We start from the raw sequence: 15,432 nt of genomic DNA on the forward strand, positions 1-15,432 counted from the left end.
AATGTTACGCATGTGAGAGATCTTCCTCTTTTAGGAAGAGTGCTTCTTCCTTTCAAATTTAAGTTTTGTTTTCAAAGTTTCCTCAAAGTAGTAAGATTTGATGTTTGACTATACTGATGCTAAACATAGGACGTTGCCTTATATGAACTCAGACTATTGGTCCAACCAGCTCGGTAGTACATTTAGGAAACACTCTCATGGTTTCAAACAGAGTCTTTCCCAGCCATACCTAGAGATATTGGGGTTTGAACCTGGCACTTTTTGCATTCAAAGAAGATGCTCTACCACTACAGCTCTTCCCCAAACCGGAGCTTTTTACTTCCTGTCTTTGTTTACGGTCTTGCATAATGGGTATATATAGCTTTTCTTCCTATGGGTGATCGTGATAAGAATTCCAGCGAGCCCTAGTATTTTAAAGTGATGTTGCTTGTCTGGTGGTGATCTTGCACATTTCTTGCATTTTAGGCACATAACGCCAGAAAGATTTTATGTGGAAGCTTGTGATGATGGAGCCAATGACGTACTTTCCATTGACAGAGTCTCCACAGAGGTCACTCTTACAGGTATTTTTCATCATCACTTTGGAAATGCTGTAGTTTAGCCTTAAATTGTTTTCCTTTAAGCTACACAGTAAATTAGCCAGCAACCTGAAAACTATCACAAATCTGGCTCATAAACCCATCAGGTATCCTTCTTCCTTCGTAATACTGTATCTGTTTATACATTTCTTGATCAAATTTATTTTCATTTACCTGTACATTCTGAAAATTTAGTGTGTGTTTGTGAAAATTATTATGTATATTCAAGTTTCTCAAGCTTATATTCAAGCAATGAGCTTTGGAATAGAAACTTTTAGGAAATTCTGTTTATTGTGTAGCAGTATATGAATCCAGCTGGCTTTAGCTGTACAAACACCACACTTCCTGGTTGCAATACATCTCTAGTCGAAGAAACAATTCAATACTGAATCAATCTGGTGAACCATCAATACTGGTGAAGGAAGGAAAGAAGCAGTAATGACTCAGAACTTTTCTGTGTTTACGTTTTTCCTGTATGTATCAAATGGTGGCAGGAATGCTCCATGGTAGAATAAGCTTAAAACCTGCTAGGCAAATTTTGCTTTCAGTCTGCTCTTGTGGAGCATCTTTATTTATTTGTTTATTCCAAAAGGTGATTTACAGTATCTGATATAATCAGTTAAAAACATATACAACATTATAATAGCAACAACGGCAAAAAAGACCAACCAAAATAAACAATGAACAGAAACAATGGAATCCTACCACTCCACACAGCCACTAAAAAGGGAGGTGGGACCTAAGAACAAGCGAATCTACTCCAACAATTAAAAGTAATTTCAAAAATATTTGGTACATTACATTGATTTCTATTATATAACTGTTGTGGCTTCCGCCAAAGAATTTTAGGAATTGCAGTCTGATGAGGAGGTAACAATTTAGTTAGAGATTCCCAGACCCACTGCTGAACTAATAATTCCCTGGTACTGACTGTTTAATTAAACAGTCAATAAATATAGTTAAACCTCTTAAACTAGGTGGTTCTAACATTCTACCCCCCCCCCCGCCCAACTATCTGCATACTTTAAAAGCAGTGGCATTGCTGCATATTTTTGATTTCTTACTTTCTGTTGATGGTAATAAATAATTCTCCCCCACTCCCATCATGTAGCCCCCAGTGTTGATGGTAATTCTTCTAAAATAAATGCACCTTTCCATACTCACAAATACTCTGCTGAGTCTTTTACCTGCAGAGACAGGTAAAAGTATTGAAGTCAGGAACTGCTAAATACAGCACTGATCTTAAGGCTTCAGTAAATCAAGTCTGTATTGGCGGGGGGTTGGGGAAAGAATCTCATCTAATGTGTGAATGATTCTAAATTCATCTAATAAACATTAGTGTTAGTTCCATGTGTTTAAATTTTCAAGTTTTTAGTTTTGATCTTAGTAATGTTAAACTATTTATTATGCACACAGGGTCTTTTAAATCTTATTGGATTGTGTTTGGCTGCATGTGATAGATCTAATACTGGTATACTGAGACAGTGTATCCTGTTTTTCCTTTGCAGTTAAGAAAGATATTCCGCCTTCAGCAGTTACTAGGCAAATATATGGCATTTTGGGGACAATCCGTCTAGTGGCAGGTATGAGAATTTCAGTTATGAAGAAGTATTATTTATGATGTCTCACAGATATTTTGAGATCTTATAATAAGAGCCTGGTGCACATTCAGAATTGTTATGTGGTACCACTCTGCTGGAATGTCATCATTTTAGGCTGCATGTGTGGCATTGCATATTTTTAATGTTCCCTCTTTGTGTTTTAAGTATGGCTTATAAAAGCAGCACATTATGTTGAGGGCTCAGCCACAATCCGTCCCCCCGCCAATGATGGTTTTTGAAGTGAAAGAGCATTCAAATTTGTGGTTGCCTATTTGACAATCTTTGGGAATGGCGATTTGTGATGAGTACATGCAGCCGGAATATCATTTAAAAACCACAGTGTCCATGAATCTCCTGAAAACTGGTACATGGAGCAGTACAACAGAAACATGCTTCGCCATGTTTTGCGGTAGAAGATAATTAATTCCAGCTCTCAAGATTGTAGTGGTGATGACAAACATTGCAAACTATTTGAAGCAAGGCATGAAGTTCAGTGTCCCTGCCAACTTCCCTGCTTCCTTTTTGCTAGAACTGCCTTATATTAGTAGAAGACAAATCAGTATTGCTAACCAGAGTCCTTCTGTTTTACAGGCACGTATCTTATTGTAATAACAAAAAAGAGAAAAGTAGGTGAATTTTTCAATCATGTTGTTTGGAAAGCAACAGACTTTGACATCCTCTCTTACAAAAAGACCATGCTACATTTAACTGATATTCAGGTAGGAATAGATTTGGTAACAGAAACGCCTTTCGGCTACTTTGAAATATGTTTGAGATGAAATGAGCATAGATCTCTTTGTTAAAAAATATGACTTGTTCAAGCATTATTTTTATGAATTCAAAAAAGGCTGGGGTTCAAAGGGACACTTTTTCTCAGAGGATACCTTCTCATTGCAGCATGTTCCTTTCACTGTAGAGCTGCTTCTGAAGGCCAAGACATCCTCCAGAACAAAATTTAGTGCAGTTAAGAGGGTAAAATTGATACATGCCCATTCCTTCTTGCTTGCACTCGGAGCTGCTGTTAGGAGCACACAGTGTTCTTTTACTCCTGACCATAAGTTCTTAACTCCTCATAAACAGCTGTGCATTGGTATGGTGGAATTGGGTTATATTTTAGCAACAGAATGCTTTATCTTGAAAAGAGGAACCTTGAAACACTTTCTCTGTGAGCTCTTTGTCGGATATTGTAGGAAACTTGTAATAACCAGGAGGGGAAATTAGAGACAGTGTGGCAAATAATAATGCTTTCCCTCTTTAACAGTTACAGGACAATAAAGTTTTTTTATCAATGATTAGCCATGTATTGAGTGTGGACGGATTTTATTTCTCTACGACATACGACTTAACGCACACTTTACAACGGTTGGCTAATACCAGCCCGGAGTTCCAAGAAATGAGCTTGCTAGAAAGGGTAAGAAAGGATACAGTTTATTGCCAACTAAATATATATATATATACACACACACACACATATATATACATGCACACACATATACACACACACACACACACACACACACACACACAATATATGTGTCTTTCAGTACCTGAATGATAGCGTGTTTATTTAAACTGTAAATAGAGACTGTCAGGACACGGGTGGCACTGTGGTCTAAACCAGAGTCTCTTGGGCTTGCCAATCAGAAGGTCGGCAGTTCGAATCCCCATGATGGGGTGAGCTCCCGTTACTCAATCCCAGCTCCTGCCAGCCTAGCAGTTCGAAAGCATTCCAGTGCAAGTAGATAAATAGGTACCACTGTGACAGGAAGGTAAACAGCATTTCTGTGCGCTATGATTTCCGTCACGGTGTTGTGTTGCGCCAGAAGCGGTTTAGTCATGCTGGCCACATGACCTGGAAGGCTGTCTGTGGACAAACGCCTGCTCCCTCGGCCTGAGAGCGAGATGAGTGCCACAACCCCATAGTCGCCTTTGACTGGACTTAACCTGCCAGGGGTCCTTTACCTTTTTTATATTTATTTAAACTGTAAAAGTTGCAGTGTATTATTATGTAATATCCTGTTTGCAACAAAAGCCATTTGATCTTAAATTTAGATTGATAGTTTGGGGATTTATTCTGCGAACCACTGATCTACCACCTGATTTGTTTTACTCTTTTTGAGGAAGAGAGGCATGTATTTCTTTAATTGTTAGATGGTAGGGGAAAGGGATTGGCTTACTGCCACATTTCAGGAAAGCATTGTCTGAAAGCAAACAAGACCCTTGGTGTTTAAAATTTACCCTATGATGCAACTCCTTACAGGCAGATCCTCGGTTTGTATGGAATGGGCACCTCCTTAGAGAATTCGCTGCTCAGCCTGAGGTAATGTATATGCATTTTGCTGAGCATAATCTCCATAATGTTGAAGATAGTGAAAGCACAGTGAAAGCACACCCACTGCATGGGTTCATGTGACCAGAACAGCTGGTGATAAAATGCAAAGTCTTTTATGGTTGTAGCAAACTATATAGTAATAACTGTTACAGAAACCAATAGCCTTTATTTTAAATGGAGCAGACACACTAGTGCTTGTGCTAGTTGAAAAAGACCTTAATAAAGTGGGGGTTGCTAGGCATCTTTCCCAATCAAACATGTTTGGCAAATCCCTGGTTCAGAACTTAAATTTGTCAGCCATCCTCCTATTAAGACGTGTGTAGAGCAAATTCACTCAATCAACGTCTTGCACAGCTCGATAAGAAGAGTCCTCAATTATGCATGCAGGATACAGTTTTTCCTTGCCAAGACGTGGTATTAATTCCTCGCAGGTCAGCTAACCACCCTAATTCCTTTCAGCAGTGAACAGACAGTAAGCAAGTTGCAAATACAGTGTTTGCCAATGGATCTGGGTGAGGTGGCTCCCAGAATGTTGCCTTTACAAGAGATACTACAAATCTCCCTTGAGATGTCACAGCAGCTGCCGAGAGCCAAACAATTCATTAAGACTGTCGACTTAACAAAATAGCAGCTTGTGAAACCGTTAGTGATGAAAACAATCTCTTTCTAGCCTGCAGCTTTATTATCAGTTGGAGGGGGAAAAACCTCACCTATCCTGTGCTCTTTATGTTCATACAAATGCTTGGTTCTGCGATTAGCTGCCTTATAGTACGATCCAACAATTAACGCTTTGAGCCAACGGCATTTAGCCACGGAGCAGATAGCATTCTTTACCAATAGCTTAGAGTCGCGAAGTCCCTGGTTGAAGTTTTGCCTGAGCCATAAGTTTGGTAGGTAATAGGAAACCTTTTCTTAAACCAAGAACTAGTGTAGCATTGTAGCTAAGAACCTGAGCAGAGAATTGGGGAAACTCTTAGTCTAAATTTCACTTCAGAGAGAAGAAAATGCAAGCATCAAAGCCACTCATTTTATTTATTACTCCATTTATATCCCACTTTTCTTCCAAAGTGCTCAAGGTGGAGTACATATAGTCGTACCTTGGTGGTTGAACGGAATCCATTCCGGAAGTCCGTTCAACTTCCAAAATGTTCGGAAACCAAAGAGTGGCTTCTGATTGGCTGCAGGAGCTTCCTGTAGCCAATCAGAAGCCGTGGAAGCCCCATCGGACATTCGGGTTCCAAAGAACGTTTGTAAACTGGAACAATTATTTGGGATTGCAGCATTCGGGAGCCAAAACATCTGAGTACAAAGGCGTTCAGGATCCAAGGTACGACTGTAGTTACAACAACTAATGTGTTTTTCAAACAGTTTCATGTTACAAATCCCAAATCTTATAACAGAAGTTCCGGAAAACAAGTTCCTTTAAGGAATGCTTATTTTTGGACTTTGAACAAGACTCTTCCCTTGTACATCCCTCTTCTGTGTAGGTGTAGGTTTATTTCTCTTGCGTGTGAGAAGGAGTTACTTTGCTTTGCCCTTCCACATTTTGTCTGCCAAATCTCAACTTTGGTAGGAATATGCCAGGTGGCCACCTTCTTTCCATGCATATGCAATAAGGAGTAAGTTCCATCTACCTTGCAAGGTGGTTGAAAGGATACGGAAACAATGCATGTGCGAGGGTCAAAAATCTAAAGCATGATAAAATTAAGGTATATTATTGATCTGTGTGCTACAAGCAGGTGGCACTAAGTACATACAGTGTGAGTACAGAACATTTTATTGTAAATAAATGCTGTAAATGCTGTATTGTTAGTTTGTCCAAATTCTGTATTGGTTAGCATTCCAATGTCCAGTGCTTGGGCAAGTCTTCAAATACTCAAATACGGTGGTTCAACTGTGAAATGTTTGTTTTACAGATCCATAGGTTTGCCACTCCAGTGATGCATGGATGTATCTTTTCATGATTCTGTCACAATTCGATTAATATTTAGAGCCCTGGCAGAGTGCTGTTTCCACACTAGTTCTACAAAATGAGGTACCTGAGCAACTTGAAGGTGGAAATGCCAAAGCTTTTTAGCATATACAATCTTTAATGCCTCCTCTAAAACTTCCAACTTCATCCTAAAAGCTACCCCCTCCAAAAACAACATCATCCAGGCACTGCAGGGACTGGGAGAAAAGGAGCTGGCTGAGTAATACTATTTACTGTTTCTTGACTAGAACATAAAAAAAATTGTGCTGTTCAGTGCCAATGTAATGAGGGGTCATGATTTGTGTTTAAGATATTAGCCGGTGAGACCAAAATGCTGACGTGTGGAGCGCTGCTCTTCAGTGTTGAGCCAAGCCTTCTTCCATAAAACTCCATTGCTTTTCATTTCTAATCCCCACTCTAGCTTTCAGTTGGCTTCCCCTCCTCTCCCCCAAACAACTGACCAGCATTACATGGCCATTCAGTAGTGTCCGTTGGGTGGGTTGGTTTTTTGTTTTTTGGAATGGGGTGGGATGCCTCTTAGGGTTTTTCTGCAGATTTTCTGAAGTATTGTGGGATCCCCCAAGCATGGTTGCACCACCTGATTCTGTGTGCATTGTGGTATTCTGGCTACATAATATGCCCTTGGAGTTCACTTGAGTTAGTGTGTGGGTGTATACGCAGTGCAGTAAATACTATTTATCAGGTTTGGTTTGAAGTCCCAACATAATGGCTTCTTCATAAAAATGTTTATACAGATCTCTTTTTCCCTACCAGTTGGAAATTTAGGGGAAATGCAAATTTCTCTTCCCCTCTATTCCTAACAAAAGCACCAAAAAACCCCCAGTATTTTTAATCATGCCTGCACTCATAGATATTAAGTTGCTTGCTCTTAACTTCAGTGTTAAGAAGTTTGAAATAGAGAAAATGTGTTCTCCATGGATTGCATCCAACATTGACTCTTAGCTGATGATAAGGCTCCCAACAGTGGAAAGGGGAGATAAGCAATTTTTGGTGATTCACTAAATCTGCTCTGGAGAGTCCCACAATCCTCTGGAACAGATCTGGAAGTTCAGAGAAGAGAGAATACCTGAACATTGCCTCTCTCCTCGTTCAGCTGATTAAAGCTTTACTGTCAAGGAAGTAATGGTATGTGTTCCAGCTCTGTGTCCGTATTCCTGTATCTCAACCATTCTGAGAAAGGTTGTTGATATCGCTCCCTTCTCGGATTTACTGTTGTTGTCAATGTGCACATGTGTATTCCTTAACACATCTCCTTCAATCAGTTATTATCATGCACTCTTGTTCCATTAATGGAAAATACTTTGACTGGATTCTTATTTCCCGAAGAAGTTGTTTCAGAGCAGGCGTGCGCTACTATGTAAGAGGTAAGACACATGCACCGCAAATGGTTGTTAGTAGTGCTACCTCGGTGATGGGAAGGTGTATATTAATGATGCATAAGGCCCGAAATGACTCACTGAGTGGCAACGGACTGCTATACTAGTTCCCTGGCAAGTGAGTCCCTGTTGCTTACCAAAAGGAGGAAGGGGCAAGGAGGTTGGTAGGGTGCAAATGTTCCAGCGGAGCCAATCCAGTGCTTCTGCTAGTGCATTTGCACCGCACCGACCTCCCTGCTTCTTTTCCCCTTCTGGTAAGCAACAGTGACCCACCTGCTGAAAAGTCAGCATAGTGACTCCTTCCCACTTCTGTGTAAGTTGCCTTGAGTGGGACAGGCCCCCAAAGGCAGTCTTGTTAACGGGATGAAACTGTTGTTGTGTTTTACCACGTACTATGCAGATTTAGTTTTGAAAAGTTCTCCAAGTGCCTCTACTATCTCCACACGTTGATGCAGATTCAAGTTGCTTGTGTATAAAAGTATATCTCTTTGGAGGAAGGAAAATGCACATGTAAAAATAAACAAACCAGCAAATATGTGTGTGTACACACAAACAATCTATAGGCAAAAAGCCCTTTAAACGGGGAGTATGTTCCAAGGCACAACCCGTTTAAGTAAAATTGCATATATTGGGAACACCATTGAAAAAGCCTGCATTTTGTTGAGGGATCTGAGTAATCCCAAAATATGGATTTAATATTGTGTGGGAAATGTTTTATTTTCTATTTTTTTGTGTGTGGTTTCTTCTTTTATACTTATGTGATGATAATGTTTAATTGTGAAAATAAAAATAAAAATATATTTTTTTTAAAAAGCCTGCAAACACCTTCTAAAAAACACCCTTGAAAAACCCTTTGAAAAACAAAAAATCCACCACAGTCTCTCCCTCCAAACCTCCTTGCTCAAACACAACTCTCTGCAGGCCTCAAAGGTTGGTGCAAAGGCTTATGGGGTTGCTATTTTTGTGCCGTTTTTGCCCCTTTTCATGCCAGTTTGTGGTGATGTGCGTGTGTGCCTTGAACATACATAAATAGGGAGTTTGTCTGTATAGTTGCTGTTTGGGGAAGGAAGAAAGGGGTGGTTCATTCATTCTCTGTCCCTCCATGCCAAGTGCAACTCAATGCAGCGACCTCCCCCCCAACCACCTTGGAGCAGCACCCCTCACAATTCTGCAATTGCTGCTATTTAACAAACTGTTTTTGTGAAACAAAAAGCCCCAGTGGATACAGAGAGCTAACTGCATGTTTTTTCCCTTGGACTATGATTATCTTCTTGAAGTGGGTTCATTGGTGGCGAAGTATCTTCCACTGCTTGTCCTTTAATACTTAGAGAGCTGCTGTACCCAGTAACAGAAACACACTGCCTATGCAACATTTTATGAATGCACAAAAATGCAACATAAATAATCCTCTGCAGGACACGGTGTTCTATTGGAAGTTCTTGGTTTCACTGTACTTGATGTTTGCAGAAATGATGAAATGGAAGGATGTGGATAATAAGGCTTTGAGCTATAGGCAGTCAGGTATAACTCTGAATTGCTTAATCTCGCAGGTATTGATTCCGAAGGACATGCAGCAAACTTCGTAGAAACGGAACAGATAGTACATTACAATGGGAGCAAAGCATCTTTTGTTCAGGTACGTTTATTAAATTTCTCAACAGCCCTTCATCAGAAAGGAATCAAGATGAACAATACAATTAAGGGAACATAGTCAAATGATAATTTAAAAGGAGCACAGGAGGCAGCTTGAAAAATTTAACCAAAAGCCTGGGGGGACAGATAACATTTTGATCTGGTGTAGAAAGCCCAGTAAGTTTGAGGCCCTATATTTTGGTTTTTATAACTAGTCTTTGCCTCTACCCTCTTAATGCAAGTCTGCTCAAAGATGTGATGCAGAGGTTATTTGGGAGGTTGTGTTGATAACATAGCATTGTATACAAGTTGTACAAGTGACAATAAAGTATTTCAATTCAATTGTATGCTTCAGTTTTCTGTTCTATTTGTTTTCCAGACACGTGGATCAATTCCTTTTTTCTGGTCGCAGAGACCAAACCTCAAATATAAACCAAAGCCACAGATCAGCAAAACAGTAAATCATGTATGTTTTATTTATTTTTTCCTGTCCATCTGCAGCGAGGGTTTAATATTAATATGGTGCTAATGGCTGTATGCATTTGCAAAAATCCCTAAGGTGGTTGCTGCTCTTCTGCAGAGTGTTTTTTCCCTAAGGTATTCCTCAATATGGTTTGAAGGTTTTCTCTTGAAGCAGCAGTGCTCTCATCTTCAAAGACAGACTTTAGTCCTTAATTTTCCCTGAACCACTCTATACTCCATACTGAAGAGGTTTTTTTTAATCCAAGAAAGCTTGGGGCCAGTCCATAGGTCAAGAACAGGATGGCTGGCGTTGCCTCACAAGGTCCTTTGGTTGGGAATGCCTGAACCTTGATGCATGGCAATTAGCAGGCAAGGGTGGCTGGTAAGACCAAGACCAAACACTTGAATTTAATGTGGACTCAAGAACTTTACCTGCTTAATTGTTTGCTCATTGAAAGGCTAACAATCTTTTGTAAGCAGCAAGTAGTTTCTGGTTTCTGGGAAATGCTCCAAAAGTGATCTATAGGGCTGGTTTGAAATGCATATTGGTTTCATAATTTTTGATCTGGCAATATATTGCAAATCATCATGTGTGTGTGTGTATCCTATGCAAAAATCACAGTGTGGGAAAAACCATGAAGCCAGCTAATGCCTCCACATAGCTCCATCCTTATTTTAGATATTGTGATATATCAGTGTATCATGATGTTTAGCTGCTGGTGTATCACAGTGTTGAAAACCAGATATTGCCCAGTCCTAGTGATCTGTTCCAACAAAGAGCCGTTGGAATGTTCTTTTGTGTAAAAGCACATTAGTTAGTGTCTTAAACTGTCAATAGAGCTAGGAGTTCAAAATCAAAAGATTTCCCCTATTGTCTTTCTGCCCCAGCCCCCTGGGCCGACAGTCTTCTGTTTGGCTCAAGGTGTTACACAGCAACATCAAGAGAGGCAGAGCAGGTATACGCAGAACTGTGGAGGGGGGTGGATAAAAAGCTGTAGGTAGGCAGAGATGGTTGATGAGTTTTCTGGCTAATTTCAGAATATAACAACAATGAATGCATGATCTAACATCTGTAGTAGTCATGAACGTGTTGCCATTTGCTTTTAACTCTGCACAGCTGGAGCTGCATATTGAACCTTTTTAATATTCCTTTGCTATGTTCACTGAATATTGAGCAAGTCCCCCCCCCCTTTCCCCCCCTACAAATTCTCAAAAACATGACGCTTTGGCCAAACTTTGAATAAAAAGTGTACCATGTTCTTTTTCAGATGGATGGCTTCCAAAGACACTTTGACAGTCAGATTATTAGCTATGGAAAGCAAATAATTGTTAACCTGGTAAGATTTGAATTTAATTGTACATTTGAGTTCAGGAAAATGTTATCGCTGCTGCGTGTGACCTTTTTCTTCCTTTGCAGGTTAACCAGAAGGGCTCAGAAAAGCCGCTTGAGCAAACGTTTTCAAAAATGGTAAACAGCTTGGGAAATGGAATGGTCAGGTACATGCTAAACGAAACAGTATTTGCATCAGTATCAGAACAACTGCCTGGTTTAGACATAAAATTGTACCTGCATGTGAAGATGTCAAGTTCTGTGTGAATTCAATGATAACATGCTTTCTGTAGTTGCACAGATTTTATTTAGGACTTTAAATGAAACCGCACGGCTTACTACTGTCCCTCTTTTTAATTTGTCTATCACCCATTCTTCACCACAGGTCCCAGGGCAGGTTACAATAGTTTAAAAGCAGAAATTAAAAAACAATTGGAACAGATCAGTCACAGGAATCGTGTGGGCCCCAGAAGCACACCTCTCTGTTGTCAAAGGACAGGATAAAGAGATGTGTTTGCGCTCACGTGCACACACACACACACACACACACACACACAATGTGCTAGGGCAAAACTTGCTCCAGAAAGTTTAAATCCCCTTTCTGGACCACGACAAATAAAGAATAAACCTGTGCAGATTCTAAGCATGCCCATATTAAGACCACCATCGGAGTTCAGAGATGAGAGATGGAGAAATGGAAGTAGAATGGTTGTTACAAGAGTTCATGGTTGGCTGGGTGGAGAGATCCATGAAGATGGTAGGTAGCTGGCTGTCCTGGGATGGAGGAAGATCCCCTCCAAGCAAACTCAAATATAAGGGTGGTCATGTCATACAGTCCAGAAGCTGTACGCCAGCTCCCTCGGGCAATAAAGCGAGACGAGCACCGCAACCCCAGAGTTGGCCACGACTGGACCTAATGGTCAGGGGTCCCTTTACCTTTACCTTTATGTCATACGGTAGGAGAGGCAAGATGCAAGAGTGCCATTGTGTGGCTTTTGATTTGGAAATGTTTGTTTGGGAGGGGAAAATTAAGGATTATAAGCCTGTTGCTGGAGAAGACTGCAGGCAAAAGTTTGTTTGTTTGTTTGAATTGGAAAGAAAAATGCAAACTGAACACCTCCCACCCCACAACCTAAAAAGCGTAAGTTCACTGGACAGTTTGCAGTAAAAAAAAACAACCACCAACAAAAACCTTTAACTCTGGAAAAAAACACATTACACTTTCATGTGAAGCTGGCAAGAGTTATCTTTCAACAACTAACCCTTTTAGGTGGGCAGAGCATGCTTTTTAAAAACTTTTGTACAGTTCCGAGCCCCACTTTTCTCCCCTGCTAACAGAGACCTTTGTCCATCCCAAAGACAAAATCCTGTTTCATAGTTAATATGATGCTTGGTACGTTTTGAGAAAATGCTTTATCAGGGGAACCTCATACTGCTTAATAATGCAAGTTTTTATTTTTCTGACCTTTTATTCCCCCACCCTGTCCGCTGCCCCGATCCCAATTCAGATACTGAATAGCTTCCTAACTCACATGTGCTTTCTCTGCCCAGATATGTAGCATTCGATTTCCACAAAGAATGCAGTCATATGAGGTGGGATCGGCTCCAGATTTTAATGGATCAGCTAGCTGAACAGCAAGATGAATTGAGGTAATATAAATGACTAAACAACAACAACAGTCATGTCATATGCAACTGCACTGTGAAGGCATTTAGTTGTGGTTAGTGGACGTTACATAATAATTTGATTTGTACACAGCAGACACTGAAAGTAAACTGCTGCCTTAGTCCCAAAGAAATTTGCATGGTTGTAGTGATTCTTAAGGAAGATTATATCAACAATCAGTCATCTGGGCTGAAATTAACTGCATTGATTTAATAGAAACTTAACTTCCCTTTGGATTTACCTAAACTAGATCCTCTGAACTTGTGTGGCTTCTTTTTCCATTTCTACACAACGGTATAAGGATCTTGATAATACGACATCATTATAGTTGGCCATTTTTTAAATATAAAGCTGGTGTTCACTGCAAAGATGTGTTCCATTTAAAATCTTAAACCAGAGACAACTGCGCTTGGTTACAAAGTTAGCACATTTTGATTTATGAGAATGGATAAATCTCCAAAGGCTAACCAGCAGAAATCTCAGAATTGAATTCCATGTCCTAACAAGATTAAAACATCTCTACGGAACAGGAAGCCCTTTGATTTCCTGGGACGTGTTTATTATTAACAGAACACTTCCTTTTAAAACACTGCTCTTTGAATAAGAATTTAATATGGATGTTCAAGATCAGTCATAATAAATAATACACATAGCTTTTAGTAGGACATCTTATAAATTTCAATAGAAGGAAAAGGATGAAACGTTAATCCAGATTCTGTAATGAGAACCTTGTTTTCTCATGAGAATCAGAAAATGCATTTTCCAGATGCGTTGTGGGCAACAGCCAACTATTGCCTTGCCCTAGTTTGTCTCTCCTCTAAAACAGGCTCTGAGTATTAGTGAATCAGGGTCTAGAGGCCAAGAGCATGTGATCTTTTTACTTTAATTCGCAGACATTTATGCTATATTGCAAGCAGCTTTTGGGTCTCTCCTTGATTTTGAACATGGCCTGCCGTCTGGCCTGGAGGCTGCTTTCAAGAAACAAGTCCAGAATCACTTGGGCACGCAGTACAGTTTTCCTTCTCTGGGGATCCTGGCAGTCATTTCAGACATCTGGTCTTGAAAGATATTAAAAAGCGCATCTTGGCAGGTGCTTGTAGTAAGAGAAATGAAAAGTAGAATGATTAAATAGTTAGATGATTGCAGCCTTTGTGATCTAAGCAAAACTTGTTCATGGTGCACTTAACCAGCGATACTTCAGAGTCTGTGGGAAAACTCTAAAGTTAAGGAGATTGTTTTGGGATTATTTTCTTTTTTTAAAAAAAATATTCTGGAAAACCTTCAGAAATATTTTTCTTTGCTGATGCTACAGCTGTAGTAGCGTTTCAACAAAAAATGTAAAAGTGGTATTTTGTGAATTCTTAGGCAAGCTCCCTTGTGTATTTCAGCTACTTTCTGGTTGATTCTGATGGGAAGGTGGTGATGCAGCAAGAAGGGACATTCCGCAGTAACTGTATGGACTGCCTGGACCGGACGAATGTGATTCAAAGCCTTCTGGCACGGCGATCTCTCCAAGCACAACTTCAGGTGATGATTGCCTCCTAGTCTCTCCGTTTCCCTTTAAAAGCTGGGTGTAAAGGGATGTTGCTGGCCTTCTAGAAATTTGATAAAACAAAATATTCTATATTTACATAGTGCAAAGGTCTACATAGACGTGAAGCTCCTATTTCAAGTTTATGTTTCTGGAACGTGCTTTTTCTGGCACATTAAAATGGTCCCGTTTTCATACAGTAACAGTTTCTGTTGTCGTTGCAGAGATTAGGCGTTTTGCATGTTGGCCAGAGAATTGAAGAACAAGCAGAATTTGAGAAGCTTTATAAAAATGGTAGGTTTTGGTTTTAGTCACCAAGCCGACTTTACTTTTATGAGCATCTTATTTGGAGTCTCTTTTTAAAGGGAAAAAAAATGTTCTCTGTTCATAGCTTGGGCCGATAATGCGAATGCATGTGCCAAACAATACGCCGGAACGGGTGCCTTAAAGACAGACTACACGAGGCAAGTTTGAACCAATCTTTCTTGGGAGAAAATGTATTGTAACTTCACTAAGAGCAGTTACCTGTTGTTCAGACACTCTGAACTTGCTTCCATAGTTGCTGCGTATTACCGTACATAGAATCATAGAGTGGGAAGGGACCCTGAGGCTTATCTAGAAATAATTTGAAAAATTGTATCTCGTTCAACCAAGCTATTAGGATTCTCAAAGCAGTGTGCAGCCGTTAATCACTAAAATAAAAGCAGAATAAAATTATAAAATAGCATATGGCAGAATCCGTGACCAGGGAGAAGAGTCAGTGGAAGAAGATTGGAAGAAATTTAAAGACTATTTACAGAAATATTGTAAAATTAATGAATGTTAGAATGATGTTGGATTGAAGTTAAGTGGTTTCTAGCTGTATAGGTACAAAAGAATATGGAAAAATTGGTTTTTAATAGGTAAAAATCTAACATTACAATATATCAAG

At 39.8% G+C, this 15,432-nt stretch overlaps 1 protein-coding gene across 1 annotated transcript in view; it reads left to right on the top strand.

The window, feature by feature from the left end:
• The window catches only part of SACM1L (SAC1 like phosphatidylinositide phosphatase), a 30,655-nt gene that overhangs the window by 6,596 nt on the left and 8,627 nt on the right, over positions 1 to 15,432 (top strand). Inside the window, exons 2-16 of the mRNA XM_080975909.1 lie at positions 466 to 563; positions 2,087 to 2,161; positions 2,771 to 2,898; positions 3,441 to 3,590; positions 4,440 to 4,499; positions 6,428 to 6,461; positions 7,767 to 7,868; positions 9,431 to 9,516; positions 9,892 to 9,978; positions 11,243 to 11,311; positions 11,392 to 11,471; positions 12,856 to 12,954; positions 14,359 to 14,497; positions 14,726 to 14,795; positions 14,893 to 14,965. Of these exons, the coding sequence (XP_080832035.1) occupies positions 466 to 563; positions 2,087 to 2,161; positions 2,771 to 2,898; positions 3,441 to 3,590; positions 4,440 to 4,499; positions 6,428 to 6,461; positions 7,767 to 7,868; positions 9,431 to 9,516; positions 9,892 to 9,978; positions 11,243 to 11,311; positions 11,392 to 11,471; positions 12,856 to 12,954; positions 14,359 to 14,497; positions 14,726 to 14,795; positions 14,893 to 14,965 (1,350 nt within the window). The remainder of the gene's footprint in view (positions 1 to 465; positions 564 to 2,086; positions 2,162 to 2,770; positions 2,899 to 3,440; positions 3,591 to 4,439; positions 4,500 to 6,427; positions 6,462 to 7,766; positions 7,869 to 9,430; positions 9,517 to 9,891; positions 9,979 to 11,242; positions 11,312 to 11,391; positions 11,472 to 12,855; positions 12,955 to 14,358; positions 14,498 to 14,725; positions 14,796 to 14,892; positions 14,966 to 15,432) is intronic.

The sequence above is a fragment of the Podarcis pityusensis genome, assembly GCF_964106645.2.
Source record: "Podarcis pityusensis genome assembly, chromosome: 12".
NCBI classification, from domain to species: Eukaryota; Metazoa; Chordata; class Lepidosauria; order Squamata; family Lacertidae; genus Podarcis; species Podarcis pityusensis.